The 27,488-nt window shown below is 30.4% G+C and overlaps 2 protein-coding genes and 1 long non-coding RNA gene across 5 annotated transcripts in view; 1 reads left to right on the forward strand and 2 right to left on the reverse strand.

The window, feature by feature from the left end:
• Window positions 1-1,868: 1,868 nt before the first annotated feature.
• On the reverse strand, window positions 1,869-6,518 carry LOC136795078 (aminoacylase-1-like). Its single transcript, XM_067053151.1, has 4 exons — window positions 6,376-6,518; window positions 4,329-4,420; window positions 4,072-4,241; window positions 1,869-2,064 (listed from the first exon to the last, which is right to left on the reverse strand). The coding sequence occupies exons 2-4, from the start codon at window positions 4,399-4,401 to the stop codon at window positions 1,885-1,887; spliced, it is 423 nt and encodes a 140-aa protein (XP_066909252.1). The 5' UTR covers window positions 4,402-4,420; window positions 6,376-6,518; the 3' UTR covers window positions 1,869-1,884.
• Window positions 6,519-7,805: 1,287 nt separating this feature from the next.
• Window positions 7,806-27,488, forward strand: part of LOC136797209 (uncharacterized) — a 33,734-nt gene continuing 14,051 nt past the window's right edge. For all 3 annotated transcript variants that reach the window (XR_010845048.1, XR_010845047.1, XR_010845046.1), the window contains exon 1: window positions 7,806-7,938. This is a non-coding gene — a long non-coding RNA (uncharacterized lncRNA). The remainder of the gene's footprint in view (window positions 7,939-27,488) is intronic.
• Window positions 8,248-19,809, reverse strand: LOC106692625 (aminoacylase-1). The gene is made up of 9 exons (XM_014438677.3): window positions 19,683-19,809; window positions 19,433-19,602; window positions 18,159-18,330; window positions 15,161-15,307; window positions 13,230-13,411; window positions 12,457-12,558; window positions 12,101-12,228; window positions 9,291-9,351; window positions 8,248-8,459 (listed from the first exon to the last, which is right to left on the reverse strand). Exons 1-9 carry the CDS (start codon window positions 19,753-19,755, stop codon window positions 8,316-8,318), a joined length of 1,179 nt encoding a protein of 392 aa, XP_014294163.1. The 5' UTR covers window positions 19,756-19,809; the 3' UTR covers window positions 8,248-8,315.

Below are 27,488 nucleotides of genomic sequence, written 5' to 3' on the forward strand. Positions count from 1 at the left end.
CATTTATCATCCACGGTCAACTATCTCTCATAATTATGCTGATGGTCTACCAACAAAAGCAGCCATGCTCAGCCAAACTCGCCATGAGTGCAGAAGGGGACATCCCTGCGCTTACAAAAAAAATTTCCAAGAGTTGTTACCTTTTGTATCTGTACCTGTTGTACCTTAATATAATGTAACCAAAAGCTACTAAAAATTAAAAATTGTGTTGCTGTGAGTTTGAGGTTTGTTTTGCTTACTGAGGAATAGCAGATCATGCTATTGATATTTTCTTTGAGAAATTGGATGCCATTCTGTGATATTTATTTATAATTTGATGTATATCATTATAATCTTGTTCAATTATAGTAATATTTAATCATTGTTTAATATTATTGATACTATTGGGAGATATTATAGATATTATTATAATCATATAATGAATTTTTTAAATGTGTCATATATAATGCAGGGTCATTAATTTTTTATGAAACATTTCCATTTTATTTAAGCTCATTACTAGTTTTCCTATTTGCGAAATTTGCTTCTACCTATGATTATTTAATATTCTAATATTGTTTTTTACATTAGTATTTTGTATACGTTCTTTATGAATGTATTTATTATCTGATCCATATTTCATCCCAACTTTATTTAATATTGTTGTAACTTATATATTTATATGATATTTTATTCAAAAATATATATATATTTTTAAATTTAAAATATTATTTCTATAGTATGAGTAAAGCTATGGGAGCAGAAGTGGCCTATTCATAAGCATCTATAATAGAGTTATGTGTTTTTTCACCTGAATTTTCAATGATTTTAGTTTTCAAAAAATCATTGTATTTTTTTAGAATTTTACTTTTTATAGAGCAACAATGATTTGTTCAGTGTATTACAATACTTAAACATGTGGGTTTTGAATAATCAAGAGAGCAATGCTATTTAGACTACTCTTGTAGATTATCATCATATGCTAGCTGATGGTATGACATATGAATAACTGTTAACTGGAGAAACACTGACATAAGATTTCCAGAAGTTCTTTTGTTTTTCAACAATTATACAGTTTCAAGTTACATATAAAATGTCTGGGCTGTTTTTACTTCAGGTGTTCTTATTTCAAGACCAGTTCATCAAAGACTATTAATTCTTCCTTTGTATATTTATATTTTAAACTAGAATGCTTGGAGCTCTCTATTAGTAATTCTATGGCTGACAGTATTGTACTTAAATAGAATTATTTGGATGGACCAAATGCTTATGGACCGGAATATTTGGAAATAAGGGTTGCAACAGCATTGTACACCTTTTGAGTGTACTGTATGAGATAAATAAATATTGAAGTTTCCAATATTTCATGAGTAAGGCCACTTTTACTCTCATGGACTCTTACACTAAAGGTAGCGAACTTTTGTACACATACAGCAAATAAAAAAAAAAAATAAAGAGTCGGAATTCGCAATTTTCGTGTCTGTAGTTAACTTTGTGTTTGGTCATAATCGATTGAACTCTTAATTACGAATTAATTTTATCAGATTCCGGGAACTACTTTCGCTAGCAGATGCGTAAAAAAAAGTATCCTTTGGTACACTAATTTATGAAAAACGGCACTTCTGAATTGGTTTCAACATTGGAGGAAAGTTGGGAATTTGTATAAAATGGGTCTAGTATCATCTTCATCAGATTCCATCTGCTAATTTCGGTAGAAAATTCTTAATAATTCTAAAGAAAAACTTTTTTAAAATTATGTATTAGTATAAGTTTTACAAAAGATAAAATATTTTTGCACGATCATGATATTATGGAATGGGATCGATGCTACCAGCTCATTCCGATTTCCCTTCGTGTCCACTTTTTGATTCGGTTATTGTTATATCATAATTATAGGAGCGTAGTTCATTTACCTGGAAGTAAGGTCATGTGGACTGTCCGCTTCAACTTAACCTGAGAAAATTTTATCCTCCTCAAAGCCTCTAAATGGGCAATTGTGACACATTTCATATCCTGTGAGCCTCTGGCATAGATGTTTCCTTCCTCGTCCATCTCAGCTCCGAAAGGATCATAACTCCATTGATCCTAGAATATAATCAATGTAGAGAATTATTTACCCTGTAAGAATTTTTATTCTTATTTTATTTTTTTAAATAAAATTGGGTGTCTCTTTTTTATTTTTAGTTCAATTAATTATTTTTTATTTCATCTATCTATAGTTCGATCCAACTTAGCAAACTACTATACAACAAAATTGTATATGATTCTTTTTTTTTTCTGATAAGTTATATATGATGTATTTTGCCATGAAAAAACAATCCTTACAACTAAATTTCATTTATAAGATACATTTGACATCATATAGGCATTGAAGTTTTAGTGCTTCTAATTTAAATATTAATTAAGATAATTTATTAGGAACTATTAATTTCTAATGAGGGAAAAAGAAGTGACTACTGTTTATTGATTGAAATAATTTTATAATAGACTTCTTGTGTAACAAATTAATAATATAATCAAAAGAATATATTAACAAAGTACAATTCATTGAACTCAATTTGAATTCATAGGCGCTGTGTGACTTCTTGCTCTTTACCATCGACATGACAAGGTTCAATTTGAATTAAATAAACAAAGACACGGCCCTTTAATCGAAAAATATCACAACGTTTTGCACATTTCTGTGTGTCAAAATTCATTAAGAACGTTGCTCATTGCCAGGAATGGACCATTAGTACCCAACTATTTTCTGCGCTCTGTTTCATAATAAAGTACAAACTGATACGATTATACTTGTAGTTTTTTTTTATCTCCTACTTCGCCATAACGTAGATTAGATATCGCGGAGTTCAATGTTCATTAGTTGATTTTTGTTGTCCTGAAATCTTAAATATTTTCTCCCTTTTTAATAATAATTCAATAAAATTTTAAAGAATTAGAACTGAAATTGAATAAGGAGGCATGTTTGGATGCCTTCAAAATCCGAAATCGCCGTCGTTGTCTATTAGTAGACAGCCTTTACTTGGATCAATAATAGTATTTTGTGGACTTTTTGAATATTATTGTCATGTTTCAGAAAACTATCATCGCAGAACACTTCAAATTTTTGTATTAACATTGAATTTTAAACTTTAATATTGTCTGGAAGTAAAGATTTTATTTTAAAAGTTTCAAAAGGTAATCAAGACTTAATAAAATGTTGAATAGTACATTTTATAATATTTTGGAGGGAAATGCGGCGTTTTGATTATATTGTTGGTTTCACGACCATGGATGAAATTTCAAGTTCGGTAAAAAAAAAATATTGATAGAAGATGTTCATGGATATTTTTAATTTTTGATAAATATCTAAAACAATAGGTTGGTACTAAAATTTAGCTGACTTGTATTTTTTACTTTTATTATATCACAAATAATCTTCCTCACTATTAAACAAAACTTTGCACTTTTTAGTTACACCCTTTTTTAAAAGTATTTACTTTTTGTGATTTAAAGAGATATTTTTATGGTTTCTGAGTGACCACCCATATTTTATTTTGAGATTGACATGAGATTCAAACTCATGATCTTGTTATCATAGCCCTCGATTATAGCCATTTAGATGCAGATGTATATTAAATTTAGAATGGTTCTTAGCGTTTTTGGAAGATTAAACTGCATCTATGTATTTAACATAACCATCTCTTGTGGAATTCAATGCCTTAATCCTACAAGAGACATAGTACCACTGAATTATTTTATTTATGATATTATCTTCTACTGGTAAAAAAAAAATTATCTAGTTCCCAACTCAGTCGGCTGCACGGGTGGGCGAGTACTCTTTTTCTCATCCATTTTTGTTGGTTATAATAAATAAAAAAAAAAAAAAAGTAATCCGTATTTATCAATTTATTCCTTCCTGATCTCTACTGAAATGTACTGTTTGAGGGTTTGTTTACCACTTTTGAGTGGTAGTGAGTGTTGTTAATAACAATTAAAGCAGTGATAATAACATTGTCATGCAAATGAACATTGCATATACATGAGTATACGCCCACCCGCCGGACAGAGTGCCATTTGTGTACTTATACCAAAGAATTCCTTCAAACCTACTTCAAACACTGGAACTACGTCTGTGTGTGAGTTGAGCAGAATAGAAGGAAGGTTTGGCTCTGAACCCTCAAGAGTAACAATGAGCACCGGCCGTTTTTCATCCAGGCGAAAAATTTGTGTTTTAAGTCCATATTGGTCTGCTCTCTTCTTCACGAATTCAATACACCCATCTACATAATCAGAGGGATGCAATGAAGAATAAATTCATTCAAAGAAAAAAAATTATAAAATAACATTGCAAATATAAAAAGTCTTACCATAATCAGGTTCAGGGTGGACAGACCGGATTTTTAAATATTCCCGAAAGGTTTCGACTACATCTTCTACCATCCTGAAGATTTGTTGATGACTGAAATGTTTTATCTTTATTTTAATTTATCTTTTATCGTGTTTAGTGTTATTTTACGAGTGCTGCTATCTGCCTAAAGAGATATCAAATAGACTCAGGGATTACATAAGAGTTTTTTTTTACAAACTAAACTGCTCACAAATTGAAGTGAGCCACTTGAAATGTAGATATTGTCGAGTAGTACCTGGGCCAAGAAACAACAGACAACAGAAACATTTTTTTTTTTTATTGCAAACTAACGAATACGTAAACTACAATACTTCTTAACTGCTCACAAGTTAAATTTTTACATATACTCTGAAAAACATCTCTTTTTAGTTTCTATCTTTTTTCCTGTTTTTCTCAAACTGTCATCTTCCTGCGACAAGAAATATCGCCTTTTTTTCTTTCAACATCTCAACAACTCTCCATTTTCAATCATCATCTCTTCATCTATCATTTCTATCTCCCTCTTTATTTCTTTCTTTTCTTCTGTAATACTCTCTTTTGCTGGAATAACAATCCTCACTCCTATATTTTTCCTTTTCCTTAGACTTTTCAATAAATTGTACTCTAAGACTTTTTCTTATCCACTACCAATTTTAGAGCTCTCATCACAATTGCACCGACAGTTTTCGATCTTGACAGTTTCGAATTCTGTTGTAGATCTACATCATACACTCCGTCAGTAAAACATTGGCAGCCATGTTTTCCCGGCCGTCCTCTGGAACCGTAGCATAAGCCAACCTCACCAGTCGAGATATGCCCACGCTGAGCTGCTCCCCGTAATTCTGTCTTCTCTTCCTGAACCGTACTCTGTACACCTGTCCCAGATGATGGTCACCGAATCTTTTTTCGAGGTGGTCGTACAGACAGTTGAAGTCCTCCTGACTTTCCTCTGGCACGCTCCACAGAATATCTAGAATCTCCCATCGTAATTAAACCATTAGAGAAGTCGTTCCTCCCTAGTCATTCCAGCCGTCTGTCGTGGATGCTGCCTTAAACTGCTGCCAACAGGTTGGGTATAGCGACCCTCCTCGTATGTCTTGATCCTAGCTGAGGTACCTGAGATGTACGTTTTCTTCCATGTTGAGAGCGTCCATGTTGGGTCATTGGCATGTCCTCGATTCTTCCTCCGGCCTTAATTGCCTTGACCTCCTATCTGAAGGGATCAACTTCACCTTCTAGCCTCCCAATATAAGGTTCCCATTCGTTCTCACCTTTTGTTATGGTTATGGTTCTTACCCACTTATGCAAATCAGAGGCCTAACCTTCCGCGTGGTTTTTCACGTTTCCGGACCTGCTTTTTTGAAATTTTTAACGTTCTGGAACTTGATTGTCAGACTTTCTTTTAATCCTGGAAAATTTCATTTTACCCAAAGTAGATTTTATTTCCCTAATTAATGAAAAAAAATCTACCATTTTCGCTGTTTGGCTGCATGATAATTGTTCTTAACCTCATATTTCTTACAAATAACTCTTTTACTTCACTATTTGCAATATATATATATTTTTTTTTTCTTACCTAAAATCTTTCTTGCTCTTAACACCAATTTTCGCGTGTTACCTTCGCCAAGAAGCCATAAACTAACGAAAATTATCAGAATACTATGGAACTGCTCTCAAATTACTTTTTTATACATCCTCAGTAAACCTTCTGATCGTAACTCAACCGAAGAGATATCCTCGTTACAATATTATTTATTTTCTTTAACCTCAATTTTATTTTTTCTATAATATTAGTTCATCCATCCGTAATAAACTATTTGAACAACGAATCTACTATCTTAATCAAAATCTTAGTCACTGTGAGAATCAACGAAACTCAAAAATAAACCAAAACCAAACTCATTTTGTTTGACCATTGAGATTTATTCTTAATTCAACAACCTAAAGAAACAAATATTAGCCTTCCACCATAAGGTTATGTTTAGTCGGGGAAGCATTACACTAGGTATCTTTTTACTTTTACTTACCTATATATGGAATATATTGTAAGGGAATGTGCTGCATTCGTGTAAAATTTTGAACTATAGTTTCCAACGAAAATACAAGTTGTGAGGTCCAAAAGTTGTATCAAACTGAAATTAAATATTTAAGCAGATATATGTCTAGAATTTGACAACATTTTTGCTAAAATCAACCGACCGTAAGTGCTACTTTATAGAATCGATTTTCACATTTTTTCGATTTTCTCGGAAAAGGCTTTAACGATTTTAATTAAACTCGCCATATCAATGTAAAATTAAATGGTCAGTTATATTAACTGGGCCTTGTCCTCCTTCAATTAGCCTGACAGGGCTTAAATGACTATTTTCTAAAACAGTATAATATATTTAGTAGTTAAGATGTAATAATGGAAAAGTACTAATGCATAAATCTAAAAGTTGACTGTCATATTTTAACAGCTCTACAATCTATCTCTATATATCATACGAATTAACTTTGTATTTACTATTGGAGCATTGAAGATAGATCTTTTATCAGGGAATGATGGTATCATTAGGCATCCCCTTTTATTGCCCCGCATTTTCGTTATCTCTAGGAGAGAGATAAATATTTTAAGGTACTTTCATTTTTGTCTTAATAAAATACCTTTACTTTTTACTTGCTATCTCCAAAATAACTGTATGCCAAACTCTCAACTTTATTTATTCGGATAGTCGTGTATTATTTTTATTTATTTTCTTGTAATATAAACATTTTCATATATATATATTGTAATTTATTATTGTATAAAAACTATTTGTAGTCTGAAAAAATTAATAGTTACAAAATTTTCTGGGAAAATTTTTTATATTTGCTAGTAAAAGTTAAATCTTTTGGAGATGAAAGTATCTAAAAAAAAAAACTTTCAAAATGAACATTGGTTTTTGTGGCACCAAGCCACGGATTTTTACTTTCGATCTGTGTTTTCAACATATTTACACGTTTTAATATCCTCTGAATCCAAATAAGTAATAAAAGTAAATGAGTAATGTTCTGGAGTGTGAGGAGAAGGAGTAGTGTCATGTCATGTTGATATTATCTATTTCTAAGATAGACAATTAAACTTGGGTATCCCCAAAGATCTTTGTTAAGTTAAACTCTATGGAAACGGTTTTTTTACAAGTTGTTAGAGGTGCTAGAAGAAGATTAGTTCGTTCCTACAGCCTATTAGTATGAGTTAGCCACTGTAATTGGCTCCAGCAAAAAATCCATGATTAAATAGAAAGCAGAAGATAATGCTAAACCAATGAGTAGATGGTGCAAGTGTAAGAAATTGATGATAGTAGTGTATAGTATAATGGCAACTACTAAAGCTAATTATAACTCGGACTTCCAGGGTTTGAGGATATGCCATGAATGGCCTTAGACATTTAGGTAGCACTAAGATATTTGGTCACAATGATGACATACCTTAGTGCTACCTAAGTGTGACCTCCTTGGAGTGGTGCTAAGTTTCTTCAGATATACTTCCCCCTCATGTTATCAAACTTATATTTTGGTATTTAAGCACTTATATTTGTGTACCTCTACAAACCCTTCAAAATAAGTAGGTATGTTGAAAGTTTTTATGTGGATTGAGTTAGTAATTAACAAATGCCTTTTGAGGGCCTCAGATTTTTTCTCCCAACCCTGCTGTTTTGCGTAGATTTCATTATTTCAAGTGTTTTATCTTACAGAAAGTTCTTTAAATTAAATACGTACTAGCAAGATTTTTTTCACAATAATTTAATTTTTATTCATTTTTATACTTAATCATAAGTCAGATTCACTTGGAAGAAAATTCTATACTATTTAGAAAAATCAATACATTATTTTAGGAATGTAAGAGGGAATAAATAAAACATATACAAGTGCATCATTTATAAAATATTAATTATTTGCTTAGTTATCACATTATTCTTTATTATTGCTTATATATTCTACTTTTTTATACATTTGCAACATTTCTAATCAATTTTTCATAAATTGAAATCCCTGTTAGGAAAATATTTTTATTTATGAACTCATCATTATCGTGAAGTCTTAAAGGTGTATTATTAAAAGGGGAAAATCCAACTGCTGGTACTCCAACCTACAACAAAAATATTAAAAACAAATTTAATAAGTGACAAAAGAAAGGTTCATCCTGACCTAAAGGTTCAATACTGACACTATCTCGTTTTAACAACCTCAAAACCCAATTCCATATCAGGCTTAATACAATAATTCCCACTATCTCCGCATATCCTTTTGGATGTTCATCTTTAGGTTCAACTCATTAGAATTATATTTTTTTTAAATATTACATCATGGTCGAATTAATCAATTTTAAATATTAAATTGAAGTGTTGAGATGCTATTATTTCAATAATATTAATAGCCTGCTTTCTTTGCAACTCTCTGTTCTGTAACCTAGAGTTTTCCAGAGGATTTTTTCTAGGTCCAAATATCCTATGATCCTAAGTGATTTTACAATCTAATTATTGAGAAATATCCTCTACCGAATTACTTGATAATAAACCTTGGTATATAAATATATATTTATGAGTAAGAACATGTTTGAAGCAAGTGCATAAATAAGGATTTATTTAAAATTTGTTATGTTGGGAGAGCTTTTACCATAAATGGTACCTCCCCCAATAAAGAAAAAAAAATCCCTTCTATGCAATTACCCCGAATTCCAGGCTAGTTAATAAAACTTTTACTCACAGCATTTGGTTATTATTTTTTCCATCAAGTAAATTATATATTTAAAAAAAAAATTTTCTACAAGCATGATTGATTAATTTGTTGAAATTTTTTTAAATATTTGAATTACCTCTAACAACATTCATTTGGATTATTTAGATACTGTACTATACTTCAAATTCCAGTTGCTGCTAAATTTATTATCAAAGTAAAATACAATTTGCTCTTTACTTACTCTTCTCACAAATCTAGCATCTGTTGCTCCTGGACTATTGATTTTAAGATAATTCAAATCCCTGTAATATTTCACACAATTAGTACAAATATTTCACGATAATAATACAAATGAAGATGTAATAAAATTATTTATTGATTAGTAAATAGGTTAGTTTTATTTTAAAATGTGGTTATGAAATACTATCACAAAGTATATTTGAAATATATTATGTGAAGAATCCACAAAATCTGTAACAATGCACTTAGGATATGCTCAGGTGTCTAAAGATCTTCCTCGACCATGTATATGTCGTTATACATGCAATCCAATATAGCAGTATTTATAAGAGTGTAATCATATACGGTTTACCAAATAAATACCAGAGGCTGGTTTTACATCATATTTATGCCCAAAAGTCCTTATTAAGTTAATTGTCATCCAAGTTTTAAAGATTGTGTGAAAAATTTTAGTTTAAATTGTTTTGTTTATTTTTGAACCATTTTCCCCCCAAAATGCTTTGATCTCTTCTGACAATGATTCACAAAATGTAATAGGTACAAAAAATGTTTTTTTAAAAAAAGGAAAAAACAATTTACAATAAATGATCAAAGAATCTTTCCTCTCATTGGAAGTAAATGGAAGACTTCCTCCTGAAATCTTGTGATATATTTTTCCTTTGAAACAATTTTGGTGTTCTCAATTCATAGAAAATTTCACACACTTCCAATGCTATCATAAAATTTTGAAAAAGATCATTTTGAAAGGTAAGAAAGAATATTAATGTAAATTGGTTGATAATTTAAAAAAGAAATGAGTATTTCCCCATGAAACCATTAAAAATCTGTTAATAGTAAGTGGAGAATTTTTTTTGTCACAATCAAGGTCTAGAACTTTGTTAAAGTCGGATATTGAATAATAAATAAAAAAGGCATTTTATTGATTATATTATTGAATGAATAAAATTGTACCATATCAGGTACAAGTTTTTGAAAATCAAGTAAGAGTAAATAATTTTGAGCTATTGGGTTGTAAAATAAGTTCATAGCGTTTTTCAATATTTCAGTTTAATACTCTCTGAGAGTATAAAATCATGTTTACTTGGTCAATAATGTTTCCATATTCTAAAAAAGGTTTAGTTAAGGTGCTTTTATGCATCATTTTCAACTGAGATTCCTTATCTTTTTAAGTGATATTTTGCTTACTCAAAATGGAAGAGCAAAAAAATTCATTTCCGTCATTTAATGATTTTTTATTTCTGAAAAAGAAAATTCGCTGCACAGACAGTTAACAAAATTTGCAGTGTGTGTGGTAACGATGCCTTAGGAGAAAGCACTGTCCGTAACTGTTGTGCTCCGTTCAGAACTGGAAATCTTGACTTGGAAGACGCAAAGCGCTCGGGTCGTCTCCTAACTAGTGATGACCAAATTCAAGCTTTGGTCATAGATAACCCTCTCTCTACGTCACGGGATATCGCAGAAACGCTTAACATATCTCAGGCAAGTGTCTCAAATCATTTGGGGCTGCGGGATATTTTTCTCGAAGTGATATATGGATTCCTCACAATTTGACGGAAAAGAATTTATTGGACCGCATATCCATTAGCGATTCCCTCCTGAAACGCAATATTAATGTTCAATTTTTAAAGAGGTTGATAACTGGAGATGAAAAGTGGATCTTGTACAATAATATTGTGAAGGAAAAGTCGTGGGGAAAACGAAGTGACCCGCCGTTAACGACTCCAAAAGCAGGATTAGATCCAAATACATTTGGTGGGATTGGAGAGTTGTCCTTTATTTTGAGCTCCTCCCGCCCAACCACACCATTAATTCTGCAGTATACTGTGACCAGTTGGAACCATAATTGCAGCGGTTGAGCAAAAGCATAGTTTTCCGTCACGACAACGCCCGTCCTCACGTGTCTTTGTATACCCGGCAGAAATTATTGGAGTTTGACTGGGATGTGATCCCCTACCCACCCTATCTACCAGACCTTGCCCCAACAGATTTTCATTTATTTCGGGCCCTTCAAAACTCTATTAACGGGAAACACTTTAATACGCTCCAGGACTGCAAAACGCACATAGTGAAGTTCATTGCCCAAAAATCTGAGAAGTACTGGGAGCACGGAATTAAAAATTACCTGAAGGATGGCAACATATGACAGATCAAAATGAGTCATATATAATTGATTAAAAATATTTTAGAATCTGAAGTTTTTATTGAAATCGCCAGTAAAAACCGCTTTGAACTTACCCATTGAACTCTGAATGTTTGCATTTATATTTTTTTCATAATCTTTAACCTCTAAAGCTGTAAAAAAATTGAGACAATGATAATTAAGGTTTGAAGAAGTCTGTAAGCATGTCAAATGTTGTAAAACAAATCAGAGGGAGTGTAAAACAATGTTTTGGAATCAATATTTTGAATTTATAAAACAAACAAATAAAGTATGAATGAACAGTAATTTAAGATGTGATACTGTGTATGACACTAATGGGTTGAAGTGACCAGCAAAATGTCTAAATTACTTTTTAAACAAATTGTAATATTATGAGATAGTTATTAATTAATTACTAATCAAGCACTTGCGAAAATGTAGTTTTTATAAATCAAATTTTTTGGGGGGGAGCAGTTTTGGGTAAATGGTTGGTAAGCAATAATGTAAAACATGAGGGTAAAGAATTTTTTAATGAGCTGTCACCAACATAATTAGTAATATTGTAAATTTGTTACAAAAAATAGATATATCTGTGGTATATATTTACAACCATAAATTTAAGTAATTATTTAAAAGAAGTATTTTTTATTTTTTTTTTTTTATATACTTACAGAGTTTTTAATGTTGAATCTATTGCTGACCAAAATGGATTTTCATCAGTTAAAAGTGTGGGGGTAACTTTTATATTTTTCTGGACATATTCTGGATATACTCCTTTACCAGCTTTTTTACAGACATCCTGAAATTCCAAAATAATTCACTCTAAAGATGTATCCTACTCTTAATTCTTGAGATTTTATTGATTATTTAAAATTTATTGTCATTCCAGCTATGCGAATTTCCTTAGTTTTAATTTTAAAATAAACACTATAAACTAAACTAATAAGTAATGTATCTAGATTAAATTTTGTATTTTTCTCTAATAAAACACTTATCACTTATACAAAATTAATTATTGGTTTATTACATTAATCCATTTTTCCATATCTTCATGGTTGCCATCTGCAGCTATTTTTATATCAAATCCAACTACTAGTTCTGGGGGTAGAATGTTATTCTGAACACCACCCTATAAAATAAAATTAATCTGGAAAGAATCAATTAAGAAACATACAAGTATATTAATATGTTATAATGTAAAGTTAGTTCATACAGTATAAGTTTTGTTTATGTAATTTCAAAATGACCGGAAAATGAAAGAGAAGTAGTATTTATGTACAAAAACATCAATCTGTTTTTATCCATAGATAGGATACAAAACTCTTATTTAAAAAAATAAGTAAAAGGAACTCTTACTTTCCTTATCAAAATGAATATTACATAAAAAGAAAAATATTTTTAAGCATATAAACTATTTTCAGATTTCTGTTTTGTATATTTATTAACGTATACTGTACAAGGTACTTTTATGTCAATGGCAAAATATCATGATCAGCCATTTAAAGTACATAAAACATCAATCCTGGTTAATGGAAACATCAAAAGAGAATCAGACCCAGGATTTTGTTGTAGGATTAGAGCAATATATCTTTTTAAAAATAATATAAATATGTAAATAAGTGGTTAGGGTATAAATAATTATTTTTACTAAATTAAGAAATTCTATGTTGAAAACAAAACATTTTAGTGTAGAATCCTTTGCATATAGTTTTGATTATGTATTATTCATTCCCTTTCTAAATCTAAAGGGCACCTTTTGAATAAAAATATATTGGGAACATTGACAAGTTCATTTGATACCTTAATTTGTGTTAAATTTATTGTTGTTATATTTCCTAGGTCTGTCATTCCTTGTAACTTTTTAATTTCACACTCTCTGAGGTCCATAAAATGGTCAATTACTGTTCTTAATTTTTCTCCTGCTGTATCCTTATGAACTTGTAAGCCATGCCCAGTGGTACCAAGGCAGTGGATTAATACTTCTATTAACAGTGAACAATAAGCTTGGCATAATTATACATGTTTTAGTAATATTGAATGAAGCTGTATAATCTGAGTAAATAAGACATAATTAAAGTATTAAGTGTATCACTTCTCAAACCCAATTAACTGATATTTTATAGGAACTTAACTTAGACCTTTCCTTCATATACAGAAAACTGTCGTCTTACATTTGTAATCAATTAAGGATTTTGTTATATGTAAAATAGATGATTAAATAAACAAAGTTATTTTCTTCTTTTATAAAACTATGAAAACATTAATTTACGATGGCTCTTTATAGTTTTTTTATTATGAGAAATACCCTCAGTGTCAAAATGTTAGACACACTTCCAAAATTGTTATCCCCATCTTTTCAAATTACCTGTAAAACAGTATTAAAATAATCTATCACTCACCTGAAGTTAATTAGCAGCCTGCTTGTATTTTGGTTCTTAAGCCAAAAATATATACATTTTATTTTTATTTTTCAAATTAAAGTTAAGGCCATCAAAATGTTAGACACGCTCCCTGGTAAAAATAAATAAAACTCATCGGCCTTTCCACTACCATTTATTAATTCAAAAATTCTGTTTGATAATGAATCGTACAATTGTTTTATTGTTTCTTGAGGTAATTGTTCCCATGAAGCCAGAATTGCAGATTTCAAATCCTCGATTGTTTCGAACTATCTTGACTCAGAGTACACCCTTCTTGAAAGAGTTCCCCAAACAATTTCGATGATGTTCAGGTAGGGGGAGCCAGTAGGCCAGTCTAATTTGGCAATTTTGTTGCGAGTAAACCAGTCTTTAATAACTTTTGCTGAATATATTGGGGAGTTATCTTGCTGGAAAACTGATGTACCATGTCATTAAAAGTCAATTTTGTTCCTCTAACAAATTTTTATATTCAGCTGAGTTTACGCTTGATGAAACAAATACCAAATTTCCTTTCTTTTTGTAACCAATTGACGCCTTAATAAAATTTTTCTTCTTTTCTTAAGTCATGAAAATAATACGAAAATCCTTCTGGCCCATCCAGATTGAATTTTTTTTCATCACCAAAGATGAATTTCTTCCACTCCTCAGTCCATCACATGAGCAAAGGCCATCCCGCTAATGACGGGTACTCAAAACTGGCTTTCTTTTCAATTTTGTTCTATTGTTTTTGACTTTTTTAATAATCTTTGGACATTCCTTAGTTTCGTTTGAACTCTAGCTTCCTCAGCAATTGATCTTGCTGTTTTACAAGAGTTGGATGCGATTCGAGAATACTGCATTTCTCTCATAATGTCAAAACAGGGGACCTCCCAGTAGAACTGTGGGTCCCATATCTCTTCCCGTGCCGAATAAACTCCGCTTGATTCGCCGGGCTATTTCCCTACGCGGGCAATAACGGGGAGTTAAAACTTTATCACAACCGTTTAACAAATAGTGACTGCGATAAATGATTTTAATTTTGGTTTTAATGTGAATATTGACTAATTAGAAATTGTTGTTTTGACCTGGGCAGAATAGTCTGCATGGAGTTGAGTTTTTAAGTCATATAGTTCTAAAATTGTATTAAGATTGACCCTGAGGATGGCCGGATTGGCCGAAACGTCGGAATTATAAGAAAATTAAAATGTGTTGAGACTAAAACGGAAAGAAATTAAATTATTTATTTTAAAAAATTAACCAGTCTCAATAAAGTGTTTAAGATTATAAATTAAATATTTTTTTTGTTAAATTAGATTTAATTTCAATATTTACCCCATGTACATCTTTCGTTATTTAATACTACAAATATTTCTTTTGGAGAACAACATCCTTCATCAATATCGAAAGCAATATTTAAGTCCTTGAAAGTCTGAGTATGAACGAATTTCGCCATACCCTCTTGGCTTCCAATTTCTTCATCTGAAATTTAAAGAATTGTATTATGAATTTTATTTTTGTTTCTAATTGTATATGTGATAATACGTTTAAAGAAATTAAAACGTATAGCTCGCACTAAAACAAAAAATAATACGTTCAATTAATAAATAGGTATGTACAGATCTCGAGGTAAGCCGAAACGGCGCGCTGTGGATCAAAGGATTAATCTAGTACTGATTCCCAACTTTCCTCCAAATTTTAAGCAAAGCGGATGAGCCGTATAGTTGTGGCGAGAAAAATACGTTTTCACATGGGTGTGTGTAAGTAATAGATGGAATATAATAAAATCAATATGGGGCCAATTAGGCAACAGTCCCCGCAGTTCTTGAAAACTAAATGAAAATCGAATTATCGGTTCGATTTCATATTGATTCTAACGGCTGAGAAACGTGGCTTCTAACTACGAAGAAAGAATAATAGAGAATAAGATATTACAATAGGTAAAATGCTGAGGAGGGGTCTCATCGAATATTTCGGCGGTAGTTGGATCATGAATGTTATTATAGTCGTATTTCAATTTTAGCTACTTTTTAAATGTTTCTCGATTTCACTAATATTCTAACTTCTGTCTCCTATTCCTGTTTAATAAATTAAATATACATTGACATTAAAATTAAATTAACGTAAAAAATTAATTATTCATCAAACATAATAAATAAATAATAAGTTAATATAGCACCACGACATTTGAAATGACCACGTGATTGATGTCTCTGTGTTAATTACTCTCTATTAATGATCTAATTTCTAAAATATTAATAAGTGCTTGTTGGTAGTCCGAAACGTAGGTTAACATAGTCCATTAAGGGTGATCTTGCGAATCTAGCAGTACAAGAGCCCTTGGGCGTAGAGTTGGGCAAAAATTAGCTATAGTTGAAACTAATAACTAATATTGCCATGGATACGATATTTATATATCAATGGCTCATTCATGAATAAGTGTCGTATCCATGGCAATTTTAGCTATTAGTTTCAACTATAGCTAATTTTTGCCCATCCCTGCGTGAGAGAAGGGGAGAAGAAGAAGGCAGTTATTTCATCCTAATTTTTTTATTAATTTAATGAAAATTATATATATATATGTTTATATGTATATATATCAAGTCAAAAGATTCTGTTAGCGATAGTTAGAGGGATTAAAAGATTAAAAAAGGATTCCTGTTTCAAAACGTTAAACAAAAAAAATTATTCGGGGCTGCATATCTTTAAAACTTTCTACAACACTCAAAAATCAAATAGAATATAATCTAAAGTAGAGTAAATGACGAAAAACTTTATTAATTTATTTTGGGGAAACAATAATTCAGGTATTAGACGTACAGATATCCCTAATACCTATCAAATTGAAGTTAGTTGAATATGCTGTTATGTAGTTTATAAGTAGTATTTTCGTATCATTAGTAATTTTCATGATATTTTCCAAAATAAATTTTAAAAATTTTGATTTCTAATTGTCCGGACAAAACTTTTGGTTTATGAAAAACTATACTTCAGGAATTGTTTAACGTATAGATGTATGTTAGCACTCAAAGTGAAGCTAGTTAAATGTATTATAAAGTAATTTATAATTTGTAATTTCTTATGAGTGATCGTTTTCATGATATTAGCCAAAATAAATTCACAAAAAATCGATTTTTCGTTATTTGAAAAAAAAAAATGTTTCTTTTTTGGAAAAACAGTATCTCGAAAACAATTTAACTTGAAGAGTTCATAATTAGAAAATTATAAAAAATAAATAGATAAATAGAAAGCTCATAATTTAGAAAATTTACTCTACTTTATAAATATTGTTCTATGAAGATTTTTAGTGTTGTAAATGGTTTAAAGGATACTGAGCTCTGAATGAAAAATGAGGTTTTTCTCGAATAAATTATACTTTAGGTGGCATTGAATTATTCAATATTTACTTTTTAACCCATGAGAGGTGTAGCCTTGAGAAATAAAAAGAACATTGGAAAATAAACCTCTATATTTTCTTAGTACTTAATCTGTTTTGTTTATACTTTTTTTTTACCGCCAGTCAACCCTTTAATGTTATTGCTGCATGTTTATGTCACTCCCTCTTTTACCTCCCTAACTATACTCAATTCAGTATTGCTTTGGCCTCCTCGCGACATTTCCCTCAGCAGTACACTCCTAACATAACATCTTTTTTCTCATTTGAGCATTGTAATCACCTGTACACCTCCTGCGCGATCCGAGGCGAGAAGACCTTAAATCTGGATTCTTCAGTCACTGATGGAAGAGCAACAGTTTAAAATTTAAATATCAAATTGCATCGAAAGTAATCTTAATCATTACACTCAATTGTATATATAAAAAAAAAAGTAAAAATCGTCTACCATCAGATAAATGCTCACGGAACACATTTAGAAAAGAAAAAAGTAGGAAACTCCTGGCACGTTAATGGCATTTACTGCCTCCCTAGTATAGTCTAGTTTAAAAATGAACTATTTTCTGAAAGAAAATTACGAACAATATTTTTTCTACATAAAAGAATTTAAAAATTAATTGTTTGTATCTTCTGGAACAGCCTCTATTTTATATTCCTTCAAACTATAGTTTACATAGTTATAAATTTTGACTCTTAACTGTGTGAAGTTTTTATTAAATTAATAAAAAATTGGGATGAAATAACTGGTTTTTTTTCTCCTCTTGGGCTCTTGTATTATTAGATTGTCTACAAATTTTGCACGGGTGCTTTTTAGGTATCTTAGCCCTTTTTTAACTTATACTGAAAATACGGACCACTTAATTTGTAACAAATAATAAATCTTTAATTAGTGAGATTAATAAGAGTTCTATCATTTATTTATTTCAATAATTCATTAACCTGGAACTAAGGTCATGTGGACTGTCCGCTTCAACTTGACCTCAGAAAATTTTATCCTCCTCAAAGCCTCCAACTGGGCAATGGTGACACACTTCATATCCTGTGAGCCTCTGGCATAGATGTTTCCTTCCTGGTCTATCTCAGCTGCAAAAGGATCATGGCTCCAGTCCTTCTGGAGTATGATTAATCGTACAACGTATTAATATTAAATATAAATAAAGTTTATAAAAATATAAATAAGGTATAAAAATATAGATAAAGTTTATAAGAATGTAAACAAAGTTAATATTTATATTAATTTTATGTAACTTAATTATTGAGTTTTTATGTGTTTTAAATTACTTCTCTGAATATTGTTATTTTTATGCTTTAAAGTTCTTAAGTTAGTTTTTTTTTTCTTGTGTTCAATTTTGTTTTACATTATTAGTTGGTTTTAGTTTCGCTATAACTTTTTATTTACAGGGTCGCCCGTAGCTCAGTGGTTAAGACGCAGTCTTACCAATTTTATGTCTATTTCCGGATTCGAACCGGCATGGGGCGTTGACTTTTTTCATTGAATGGCGGTCCCATAAAATGGAAAACTTTGACCCCAACCATGGTTAGGCAGTATAGGACTCCAATGGGAGTTTGGCTGAAAAAAAAAAACTTTTTATTTTTTATTTCTTGTGTTCGACTCAGTCATTATATTAGGACTCTTTTCCTGTTGTTATAATGATTAAACTGATAAAAATATTTATAATATTCTTATATATTGCCTTATTTCCGTATGATTTATTGATGATTCTGAATGCCATTATATAACCTATTACAAATGTATATGTTTGCATTAAGAACAAATAAAAGGTATATTCCTAAGTCGCAATATGCAACTATATATTTATAAATGATAAAAATGATGATGAATTACTCTGCATATTTAAATTATTTTTTCAAAGATTTTTTTTGTATAATTTTAAGTGAAAAGACAATTCAAAATACGTAAATTAGTTAGTTCATAAATTTTAGTCATATTAATTTTTTTTTTCTGATTGCTCTAAAACAGAATAAAAACAATAAATTAGTGGATGCTTTATGTATGGAAAACATAAATCAGGTTGGGCATTAACTTTTTTCTACCTGTTATTATTATGATATTAAATGTATTTAGTAATGTCTCTTCAATCTTAATGTCATGTGAACAATGTTGAGAGTTAGACTGAAGTTCATTTGGAAAATGTTTTGCATATACGATGATATCGAAATATTATAAATGGATGAAATATATTGAAACTTACTTGGAACGCTTGGACTACATCTGTGTGTGAGTTGAGCAGTATAGATGGTAGGTTGGGATTTGTGCCTTCAAGAGTAACGATAAGAACAGGCCGTTTTTCATCAAGATGGAAAATTTTTGTCTTCAGTCCATATTCATCCGCTTTCTTCTTCACAAAAGCAACACATCCTTCTGAAATGTCAGATTGCTTCAATTCAAATCCTTATGATAAAATAAAAAAAGATAAAATATACTGATGTAAATATTTTTACTATAATCGGGCACGGGGTGATCAGACCGAATTCTTAAGTACTCCTGGAAGTTTTCGATGACATCTTCAACCATCCTGAAGGTTAGTTAAAGATTGGCAGATGCGTTATGATCTCCCCCATTTTATACCACTACCCGTGCTGCTATCTAACAGAATGATAGTCATCAATCAAATTATTCATAACATGATTAATGATGCAGATATTTTACTTTTATTTTAAATCCAACATTTTTGACAAAAATAGTAAGAAAAGGATGAAATTTATAGCTGAGGGTCCTTGGGGTATAAATTTAAGAAAATAAACGCCAGTTTTCAATGTGTTGATGTCAATGTATTTCATTATTATTGCTTTCTTTTTCAAAAAGTGGAGCAAAATATATTGGTACATAAGGGAAATTATAAGTGGTTGGTAATCAATGGCTAGTGTAGTGTAAAGCGGTCGCCAAAAAAGAAAGATTTTTAAATTATTAAAAGAAAGAAAAATAAGTCTTCAGTTTTACCCGACTACGGCGAAGTAAAAAAGAGATGTGTTAAGGGGTGTCAGATAACTTGCTTATTTTATAGGCGATGACTTAAGTGAGCAACCCAACCGATTTTTAAATTCAATGTCTTTAATTACTCAGTAATATCCCATGAGTGCTTTGAAACGATTTGAGTTCAAAATAGTGGAAAATTATTTTAATATATTCTATAACCTCTATAAATGGCAAGGTTGCCAGTGATCGTCGTGTGAATCAACAGCATTATGTATTAGTAACTATTCACGTTTTTACTTGAGGTCCTCGCACACATTCAATAACGTCAATATATTGACTGTTTTAGAGGTATATTATAATATTGCTGACTCGTATGCTATACTTGCATGTACCACATTCAATAATTGACTACATAATGCATAAGTTGGTTTGGCTAACTTATGATGCTTCGTAACAATCTATATGTTTTATTGCACAGCCATATATTACATAGCCATGCCTTTAATATGATTTGGACATTACATAATTAATCAAATAACATTTAATTTATTATTATAATAAATAAATACCACTGTTACTAAACTCCCTAGCAATATTGGTGGTATGGATGGAGTAGGATCTTGAATTAAAAATTAAATGTTCAGTGTTATATGATTAACTTACACTTGAAAGGCACTGTAGGAACTTTCCCCGTTTACATGCATGACTGGCGGTTGTTTTTTAAATGAAGCCATCAGGAAGTTGTAACAATGTTTTAAGCATAATTAATAGTTTTATCTTATTTTTTATAACTTCAAGTAGAACATTATTATCCAGTTGTGCCAGCTATATTAACAGAGTAAATTAAAGAGATCTTGTTCTGTCTTTTCCAGAGGAGATTAAACACTATTGGGGTGAAACATCATTCAGATAAACTATAAAAAAATTGAATGAAAAGAAATATAATTTTATTCTTTGATATAAACATGAACATGACAAAGGAGATTACAGGTATACCATTTTAAACTTATGTTATTAGTATTATCGGAGATACTCAGCAACCTTCAGGATTCGACTTAGCGTTTAAAATATAAACTACCCATACATAAAAAACCAAAAACGTTAAAATATAAAATTATTTAATTTAAAAAAATAAAATAAATAACTATGTAAACAATCCTACCCTACACACCGAATGAATACTATTACCGAGGTGTTATTGCGTATCTCCTTAAACATACTAGTAGGTTGTTACTGAAGTTGTCGTATATAAATAATGAAGCTTGTTATAGTAGCTGGGTGCCTTCTACACCAGAAAGATATTGAAGACTGGTCTGAAAAAATCTAGAAGTAACCAACCTATTCTAACCATGGTGGATGGTCAAGTTTTCATTTCGTGGGACCGCCACAGAAATGAAAAAAGTAGACCACCCAGTCCGGTTTCGAACCGGCGCCACCGCTGTTCCCAGGTTTCAAAGACCTGTGCTACAACGACCTACGCTACGGACTGCCCATGAATTGAGAGAACTTCACTCGGTAAATATAATTCAGGTTATAGCACTTCGGAGTGTAAGATGGGCCGAATGTATGAACCTATCCCTAAAATGTTAATAGAAACCCGTCGAACAACGTCCAAGGGGTAGACCGAAACGTAGATGGGAGGATTGCGTAAACACTGATTTAGTAGATTCGGAGTTGGAGGGGCTTTATTGGACATACGTTTATGGAGAACGATTGGAGGTATCGGCATCGAACCTTCGGGTTTCGTTAAGCCTTTATTATTAGTAATACTATTACTACTATGATACTTTAACTAAATGTAACTCACTTTCTTGTTGTATCGGACTTAAGTAATAATCACTCAGCTTTAGCCATCTTTTGGGTGCTCCTGAAAGTGTAAGTTGACTGAATTAGTTAAATTTTGTATAGATTGAAAACGTTTACCACATCTGACAGGAAATTTCTTATTTTAGGCAATTGTACGTCTTATTACGTTTTTTCTTGATATAAAATTTTGAAATGATTGCAAACGGTTGTCTATTGTTTGGTAGGTAAGTTTGATTATGTTTCGTTAGACAACAAAATCTACGAGATAAGCCGTTGTTGAAACATATATATATATAAATATAAGTTAACATGGTAAGCTAAAAATAAATATCTGCTTTGCTTCAATAATGCCACATCTTACATATTGCTGATCTTACAGGAAAAGCACTTTAACATTTATTCATATTATTAACATCTAATAAATATAAATTTATTCAGATATCGAGGAAAACTTTATTCTATTCTTCTCCTTTTTTGTACATTAGATATTTGTGTCTCTTAGAACTAAATAAACGTATTATTTCAGTACCTGCCTCACTTTTTTAAGATCTTTAAATTAACCTAGTTATGTTTTCTGTGGAAATGCTACCAGTTTTCTAAATGTTTCTACCAACTGAAAATTATTTAAAGAAGTTTAAAATTTTTTAAATCTTATAGTTATCATTCCCCTGGTATAGTAGTGTTTATAGTAAAATGGAGAAAGCTTGCTTTAAATAGTAATCTAAATGACATACACAGTTTTGAAAAAAAAAAAAAAAATAGAGATGACATGTTTTCAAATGACTGATTCAATAATACTCCGGGGAAAATATTCTAGGCAGCGACATGTTTTCAAATACTTTATGGTGTTATTCTTTTAACATAATGAATCACGTTTCTATTTTTCTATTCTATAAAAGAACTGTGGGAAGGATAGCAATACAAGTTTCATGTTGCAAAAAATTATCAGAAGACTGTTACTGTGAAGTCAACGTTTTCTCTTAGATTTGATTTCTAATAATGATGAGTTCAAACTTATCACTGAATCAGCCATTTTACTAAGACAGGTGGTGGAAGACTAAAACTTTACAAGAAGTTCTTAATTAAATGACCTTGTTTTTAGGTTAATGTTTCTAATTACATTTTTTTATTTTTTATTTTCAAATCCTTTGTATTGATATATAGTTACGATTACAAATATATGATAATACTGCTAATTACAACGTCATTGACTCCTTATTTACATAAACGGAATCGATCCATGCTTGCCGAGAGGTTACCGAAACATAGCTTTGATATGCTTACCAACCTTAATTTATTGGGGAAAAAATTATGATTTGTCAGCCAAATAAGAATCAGTAGAATGATAAATAGAATCAAGAAAACGAAACTCCATTGCTTTCGATGAATGAACCATGCCATAACCTTAACCAAAAGTCTATAGCACATCATGCTTCACTGCATTAAGACTAATAAATAGAGAGAAAGATTTCTTAGGTAATATCTAACTTTTGATTGTGACCAGTTACATAGAGACGAGTCTTGTATTGGCAGTGTTAATAAACTAAGTAAAATATCTGTACTGAAAAAGTATGAAGGATTCAAGTCCATATTCTTGATTTTTCCGGAGACGAAAAATAAAGTTCGTAAAATTGTGGATAAAATCTTATCTGTTCAATACAGTTTTAACCAGGACATTATTATAACATACAATTTAACCTTTATACCATTCGATAGAGAATTTTTTTCCAAGTCTATGTACTTAACTCATCATCAACATTTTTGGACTTAAATCCTTTATACTTATCAGTACATGTACATGCCAGTGTATTCACCACTCTGTCTCAATTGTGTATATTATAAAGAAAAGTGTTTATCACAAAGAAATTGTTCTAATATATATTATTGTGAAATTTTAATAATATATTATTGTCATATTATAGTAAATTTAATATGAAACAGATGGAAATCCCATGGAAAAAAAGGGAATTCGTTTTCGCATTTTTTATGAAACTGATTTGCTAACCATAATAATATTTAACCATAAAAAAATTGGCAAATTCTTTTACTCTCTAATAAAAACACTATGAAAAAGTTAATCGTTTTCAGTAAATTTGAATAAAATTTGATCATACAGTCAGTCTTAGTTGAAACAGGTTAAATCTCACGGTAATAATATTGTGGGATATTTTTTTGTACCTTGCATGAAAATCATTCGTACAGATAAAAATATTTGACCATTTCCTCTTGCATCTTTGTTTGTTGGTTATTTTTCCTTAATGACGTAGGTTTTACATTTTTAATTATAGTGAAAAAAGTTAAATAGCATTAGTTTGTATAGATATATTTTTTGTTCATTATAAATTAAAATTATTGTCTCGTTTTTTTCATCCAGTAATTAATTTATAAGTGCTTATATAACAGTAAAGAAATCCTTTTCAAAGGAGGCAATTCTTTGGAAAGGGATGTACAAATTGGTAGGTTGGGATCTTATATTTAACAGATGGATGGATAAACGTAGGTTGTTTAAACTGCACTCTCTATTTACATTATGTACAAAAATAATAACATGAAAAACATGCCCGACTAGAAAAAAATAAAAATAAATAACAATACTGACACAAATTAAAACTTGAAAACACGACAAAGTCGTTAAATGGTTAATAGGAAAGGAATCTTACCAACACTCACCAAGCTATGTTATGAATCCAACTGCTATGTACACATATTCCCTCAGATTCACAGCCAAGAATTTCCACCCCTTCTAACTATAAAATGATTAGATTTGCTGTACTACTTGTTTATAGTTTTTTTTTTTTCATTTTATACACCTATAAACGTAATAATAATTGTCAGGCCAGAATATGGCGGTCCTCTAGAAGGTATATACTGGAACGCCCTATTCAGTATGCATGGACTACGAAATATCGCTCGGAACCAAAACTTGTATAACTTCAATTAATAAATTTGGTTATTAAAGATTGAAATATAAATGCGCTAAGAAGATATAGTCTCCGGATACTAGAATACTTCGGATAGAGCAAACCTCGGAATAATAGTGAGAGATACAAGAACGTCTGGAAATACGAAGATGAATCTTATGAAGCAATTGATTAATCGTTTTAGTCTCATTTCTTGTTTACAAGATTGTCCTCCATATACCAGGCATCAATAGTCGAGATGTGGGAGGATACTAGAAGCTGACTGGTTCTTCAAGGATATTAATCGTAATGAATCCGGCCCCAAGAAAGGAGTTAATAAGAAAGTTCATATATTAAATACATTTTTCTGTAAAATCTTATTATATTTTAAAAAAATTATTTTCACACCTTGACCGTCTATCATATCACATTAACTTTTATTCTCACCTTTAAATTTAAATTCTAAAATCCTGAGCAGTTAGAGCCCAATTTGCTTTATATATTTTTTTTCCTTTCTTTCTTCAACACGCCGATTAATAGTAGAGTTAAAGCGGCATCGACAGCAAAGACAGGTGAAGTCGTAACATCATCAACATGGAAAGATGTTATTTCCCGGATCAAAGAAATTTGATGGCAAGAGTGACAAGTTAAGAATGGTCCAACATACACTGAAACGTCCAACCAGAAACTTGAATCTGCTACAGAGAGAAGATGTTGTATTAACCCGTCTTCGGATAGGCCATACTCGACTCACCCACTGTCATCTCATGAAAAAAGAAAATACACGATGTGTCCCTACTGCTGAAACGACCTCACCGTTAGGCACATTCTTACTGAATGTATTGCTCACGAATCACAACGATTCTCTTCAGATTTACAGGAGATGATGAGAAAAAACCCACAACAATGTCAAAACTTTTTCACTTTTTAAAAATAATTAATATCTATGATCACACATAGTCTATCTCTAATTCCTGCATGTATAAATGGATGCATAATCTAATATAGTAATTTACTCACTACGTCAGTTCTAATTATAACTTTATAAAATGTAAATTGTAATTGTTAATATGTAATTGTAATTGTAAATTTGTAACTTTCTCACTTTTTAATTGTAACTTTGTGAACATGTCAATTGTAATCTACTTTGTAAATTCAGTGTAAAAAAAAAAAAAAAAAAAGAAAATGAATCACAGAATCTTTGGAACTGTTAATGGGTTGAGATGATTTTTCAGGTTATTTGTGCAATGTGGTCATTTCATGTTAATATCCATGGTTACTCCACAGTTTTTATGGTGTTTTGGAACTGGATTGGTGATAATTGATAAAGAAAATAAGTTTATTAGTAATTGTATACAAAAAATAAAAAGGCAAATATATTGAAGATATTATAATAGATTTCGTTAATCTAGAGCTAAAGCAATGCTTTTGGTTAAAAAATGATATCATATGTAATTTTAAAAATAGGATGGGTCTTTCAAATTTTAATATCCTCAACACAAACGAAAAATTGATGATTTTCTTACAAAAGGTAGAATAGACCTTTTAAATAGATATAAGTTAAATTTAACAAAGAACATAAATATAGTTAAAGCTAAAATTAATAAACCTTATAACAGAGAAAATGTAAAAAAAGGAATTGAACAAAACATTTGTCTCGAAAAATAATATTTACACCAGGATGAAAATTTGTTTATGATGAATTTAGTCGAAAACTTATTATTGAAATCCTAAAAATATTTTAAATTTTCTCAGTCTAGGTGACAATGTTGATTTTTTTCCCAAAGATATAAGAAAGGATACAATTATTTTGATTACCTATATAGAAGTGATACTTAGAAACATGGAAACATGTGAAAATCATCAAAATAGTTTGAGAAACAATGTAATTAGAAAAATTGGTAATTTTACTTATGAAAATAATGATGAAGAAAAAAGATTATTTGAAAAATGGAAAATTGATCTGAAATCTTTGTTGCAATTTAAAAAGAAGAATTCGAATTTATGGATAGCAAAATCAGATAGAACAAAGAAAGTGGCAATAATAAAATAGGAGGAATATGAAATGAAAATAGAAATGATCCTCAATGAAGATAATACATATTGAAAACTGAGAATAGATCCTTTACAGGAAATAAATAAACAAATAATTACTTATGTAGAAAAACTTAATAAAAAAAAGTTCGTTGATGAAAAAAATAAATGATTAACAAACATTGAAACCATCCGAGAATGTTTGGAATAATATTTTTTTATTTTATTTTTTGCTATTTACAATTGTATTTACATAAAAATACATTAAGTAAATTTGATGTAAGATCAAAATGGAATGATACAGGCAAGTAGAGAAACTACGAATTGGTAGTACTCTAATCATATTTCTACACTAGAAGGTCTTGAGGCCATCTTATTTCCAGGTGCCTTGTAGGATTGTCAGGAATAGAAGAAGCAAGGTCAGAAACTAGAGGGTTTCGATGGTTAGGGTGTTTATTACGAGTCAAATTGATTATATATGGAACATTAAGGTCTTTATAGATGATTTTATTTGTGTCAAAGTAAGGAGCATTGAGGACTTTATGAATTCTGGATTAATTAAACTCCAAAAAGAAAGTAAACCCTTCAATT

The sequence above is a fragment of the Halyomorpha halys genome, unplaced genomic scaffold (genome assembly GCF_000696795.3).
Source record: "Halyomorpha halys isolate HHAL.00 unplaced genomic scaffold, Hhal_1.1 Scaffold64.1, whole genome shotgun sequence".
Taxonomy (NCBI): domain Eukaryota; kingdom Metazoa; phylum Arthropoda; class Insecta; order Hemiptera; family Pentatomidae; genus Halyomorpha; species Halyomorpha halys.

Coding starts and splice junctions, on each gene's coding strand:
- LOC136795078 (XM_067053151.1), bottom strand. CDS start 4,401: ATGGTAGAAGATGTAGTCGAAACCTTTCGGGAATATTTAAAAATCCGG. Junction 4,242..4,328: donor CCACCCTGAACCTGATTATG/GTAAGACTTTTT, acceptor CTGATTATGTAG/ATGGGTGTATTGAATTCGTG. Junction 2,065..4,071: donor ACGTAGTTCCAGTGTTTGAA/GTAGGTTTGAAG, acceptor ATTATATTCTAG/GATCAATGGAGTTATGATCC.
- LOC106692625 (XM_014438677.3), bottom strand. CDS start 19,755: ATGGTTGAAGATGTCATCGAAAACTTCCAGGAGTACTTAAGAATTCGG. Junction 15,308..18,158: donor CCACATGACCTTAGTTCCAG/GTTAATGAATTA, acceptor TTTAAATTTCAG/ATGAAGAAATTGGAAGCCAA. Junction 8,460..9,290: donor ATGCTAGATTTGTGAGAAGA/GTAAGTAAAGAG, acceptor TTTTTGTTGTAG/GTTGGAGTACCAGCAGTTGG.